This window comes from Erigeron canadensis, chromosome 3, assembly GCF_010389155.1.
Source record: "Erigeron canadensis isolate Cc75 chromosome 3, C_canadensis_v1, whole genome shotgun sequence".
Lineage (NCBI taxonomy): Eukaryota > Viridiplantae > Streptophyta > Magnoliopsida > Asterales > Asteraceae > Erigeron > Erigeron canadensis.
In genome coordinates this window covers 36,984,075-36,987,641 of record NC_057763.1, presented here as the reverse complement: position 1 = coordinate 36,987,641, position 3,567 = coordinate 36,984,075, and the positions used below count along the sequence as shown (strand labels likewise).

At 32.2% G+C, this 3,567-nt stretch overlaps 1 protein-coding gene across 1 annotated transcript; it reads right to left on the bottom strand.

Moving 5' to 3' along the window:
- Positions 1–846: 846 nt before the first annotated feature.
- On the bottom strand, positions 847–2,697 carry LOC122593791 (1-aminocyclopropane-1-carboxylate synthase 7-like). The gene is made up of 3 exons (XM_043766239.1): positions 2,524–2,697; positions 2,031–2,320; positions 847–1,917 (listed from the first exon to the last, which is right to left on the bottom strand). The coding sequence occupies exons 1-3, from the start codon at positions 2,695–2,697 to the stop codon at positions 1,068–1,070; spliced, it is 1,314 nt and encodes a 437-aa protein (XP_043622174.1). The 3' UTR covers positions 847–1,067.
- Positions 2,698–3,567: the final 870 nt, after the last annotated feature.

Sequence of the window (3,567 nt, the reverse complement as noted above, 5' to 3'; positions counted from 1 at the left end):
TTATTATTCTAAATATAAATTGAGGATTATATGCAAAAAAATAATAAGGTGCAAAAAGTAATTATTTTAAATAAATTTGTTAGGGTTATTTATGGGTAATTTGTGTATATTGAAAAAAGGTTTAAATTCCTTAAATAGGGAGGTCAGTTTATTTTATAAGGTATTAAAGATAAAGATGTATAATGTATTGATTGATACATTTATGTGAATTTTCATAAATGTTGAAAAATAATTAATAGATTTATTTATGGTTGTCCAAGTATGATTATATATAGGGAAAAATGAATATAAGATTGTACGACATATAAGCTTAGGTGTAGAACCCTTTACATACAAAACTTTTAATATTTTTTGATTAATGAATAAATGTTTGAGCCTCCATAAATTTTATGGATTAAAAAACCAAATATGTGAGTGTTCCACACCTTATATATATAGTAATTGAAGAACAAATAAATATTGTTGTCTTGGAGGCCCAAAACCTGACATGTTAACTCAACAAACATGTCGTATATTTTATATATCTCTCAAGTCTTAAACTAATTAAATTCCAACATTTATTCAATACAAATATCTTAATTAGATAGATGTATGGATTAGATTATAACATTTTATAAAAGGTTTAATACATCAAAATGTTATTATATACTTCATTTGTTGAAGTTTATGTCTGAACTATATGTTGAATTTATATATCAATATATAATGCTTAATGTTAAATTTTAAATTGTACTTAGGCTAAAATAAAAAAAAAAATTGTATGGGAACATATATAAAAAGAATATATAGTAATGTTGAAATTGTAATAATAACATTGTTACAAAAACAGATCGATTGAATCAGCTACAAAGTTGAAACCATACTAAGGCCGGGATTCTATAAACTCAAACTTCTAAGAGATCGATTTCAAAAATCCCAAAGAAAATTAGAGCAAAAACAAGGTCTAAAATCCCCCTAGCTAGTATGATCTACAAATTATTGGGGGCAAAAAACCCTCATCTTGTCGAGGGTTTGCCACCTGAAAAAAAGATTTGTCAAGGATCATAACATACACAAAACTTGCTTAATTAATTGTGTCTTTTGATGAATGCTTCAAGTCTTGAGAGTGCAACTTCAAGTGTATCTTCACTCATGTTTGCAAAACAAACCCGAAACCACCCTGGTTCGGAACAATGACAAGACGATCCGGGCGATATATTTAGCTTAACTTCATACATAATTCTCTTCCATATGGCTAACTCACTCTCAACCGTGGGTGCCTCCAAATAAGGACTCAGATTCATCCAACAAAAAAGGCCAGCATTTCCCTTTAAGCATTCAATACCCGCCTTTTCAAGCCCGTCGATGATCATTTCGTATCGTTTCCTCAACCTTTCTCGGTTGATGTTTATATATTTTTGCGTAAACCCTTTATCGGATAACATAGATGCCAACAAAAACTGTGTTTGTGAGGAAATTAAAGTGAAGCTAGACATTCTCCTTGCGGTTGTCACAACTTGATCATTGTAAGAATACACCGTGCCTACTCGGAATCCAGGGAGACCAAGATCTTTAGAAAGACTGTACACAATGTGACATCTTTCCGAGTCTTTGTAGTTTCTTGACTCGAGAACTTCCGCGATGCTTACGAATTCATCGGCATAAAACGCTGAACCTGAATAGATTTCGTCGGAAACTAGATGGATGTTTTTTCGGGTCGCAAAGTCTAGGATTTCTTCTAGGACTTTACGTTGAATGGTGGCGCCTAACGGATTTGAAGGGTTGGTGATCAGTACACCTCTCACTTTCATGTTCATTGATCTTGCATTATCATATGCTGCTTCTAGTGCTTTAGGAGTTATTTGGAAATTGTTTGAGCTATCACAATGAATTGGCACTATTTGTACCCCAGTTCTCCACCTTAAATCTCTATCAAATCTGTCAATTTCGATCATCAAAAGGTTAATTAATTAAACTTAATTTTCAGAATATATAACTGATTAATGAAAATAAGCTAGCTAGGTTTCTTAATTAATTACGTACGTACGTACCCTGGATAGTAAGGAGTGGGGACCAACAGCGCATCACCAGGGTCAGCTAGAATGAAGGTAAGGAGCTCGTTGGCCGCGGTTGCGCCAGCGGTCAAGACGACTCGATCGGGGTTGAATTTGGCTTTGCCACCCCTCACTTGTTCCATGAAACTAGCCATTGCCTTTCTAAAAGATTGAAGCCCATGATAATCTTGAAACAAAGCATTTTCTCTGAATCCAGATACTTTTTGACCCCAGTTTGATGTTTCAAGGTTTGCTTCCAAGTATTCTTCAAGCAAATCAAAAGACACCTATTCAAAGATATAGCAAGCATATATTCATTCATTGTTAGCTTAATTAATATTGATTGATTGTCAATAATTCATAGTACTAACTCAAGGCTGTTAAAAGAAAAATCATAGTAAAGTACTGTAGTAATATATACGAGTACAAAAAAGAAAAATATATAGTCTTTATATTTTAAAGTTAATGGTGCATGTGAATGCTAGCTTACTTGATTTTCAGCTAGCCCCATTTGAATGACACCAGAAGGATTATTTGTTTCATGATAAGGATTTTCATCATAAGCCTTCCATCCTGCAAAATATGGAGAATCTTCTCCATGGGTTTCTGAGGTTGCCATCTTTGATAATCCAACAACACTTGGTTGTACAATCTCAATTGCCATTATGATAGATGAGTACTAATTAAGAATATGATACTTTCTTCAAATTATATATAAAGATTTAATTATAAATTGATTACAAGCTAGCTACTGTGTAAACAACTTTTGTTGTCTAAAAAATCTATACAAAAGAGAGAAAAAGAGGAGAAGGGAAGAGGGAATAATGTGAAGAGAGAAAGTGTTTTGATGTAAACTTTGTCAAAGTTGTCCCTATATATAGGAAGTCCTTAAAATGAAACTATTACATACAAACATATAAACTAATATCATGGGACCCACTTGCAACATGTCAAATTGGGCATGGTGAGTAATTGGTTTTGAAAATGGTAGCAACGAAAAAGCTTGTTGTAAAATTGAGCAATAATTTCACAAGTTGAATCACACATTCATACATATAATTCTAATGCTTAATGTGACAACTGTTTGGCCATTGTCTTTTTTTGGGAGCCTTTTATATATGCATATCTCATCGTGCACTTTTCTTTATTATTGAAATCTGTGCACGTAAAAGTTTAGTCCACAATCATGTAATTTTATCATTTTTGACGACAACTTATTCCGAGGAAATACGAGTAAAAGAATTTTGCTAATTAACCAGATATTTGAACGAATAAAATGTCTTGGGAGAAACAATATTTGTTAAAAATATATAGCAAAAAGTTGTTGATTAAGAAAGACAAAGATTACAAACTGTACGTGATTCAATTAATTTGTATATAACAAATATTTTCGGTTGATTGCGCGACACTGCTGGTTTAAGGGATTACATAATTGATATGTTCGGATGTCAATCATTTTCTATATATGATTAATAATTAAATCTTCTTTTACTCATAAAGTAGAATGGAAAGTACACAACGTCCAAATGTTTTT

Excerpts from the sequence above, each read along its gene's own strand:
- LOC122593791 (XM_043766239.1), bottom strand. The coding sequence starts at position 2,697 with ATGGCAATTGAGATTGTACAACCAAGTGTTGTTGGATTATCAAAGATG. Across the intron at positions 2,321-2,523 it reads TGGGGCTAGCTGAAAATCAA|GTGTCTTTTGATTTGCTTGA; the intron begins GTAAGCTAGCAT and ends ATCTTTGAATAG. Across the intron at positions 1,918-2,030 it reads CCCACTCCTTACTATCCAGG|ATTTGATAGAGATTTAAGGT; the intron begins GTACGTACGTAC and ends CGAAATTGACAG.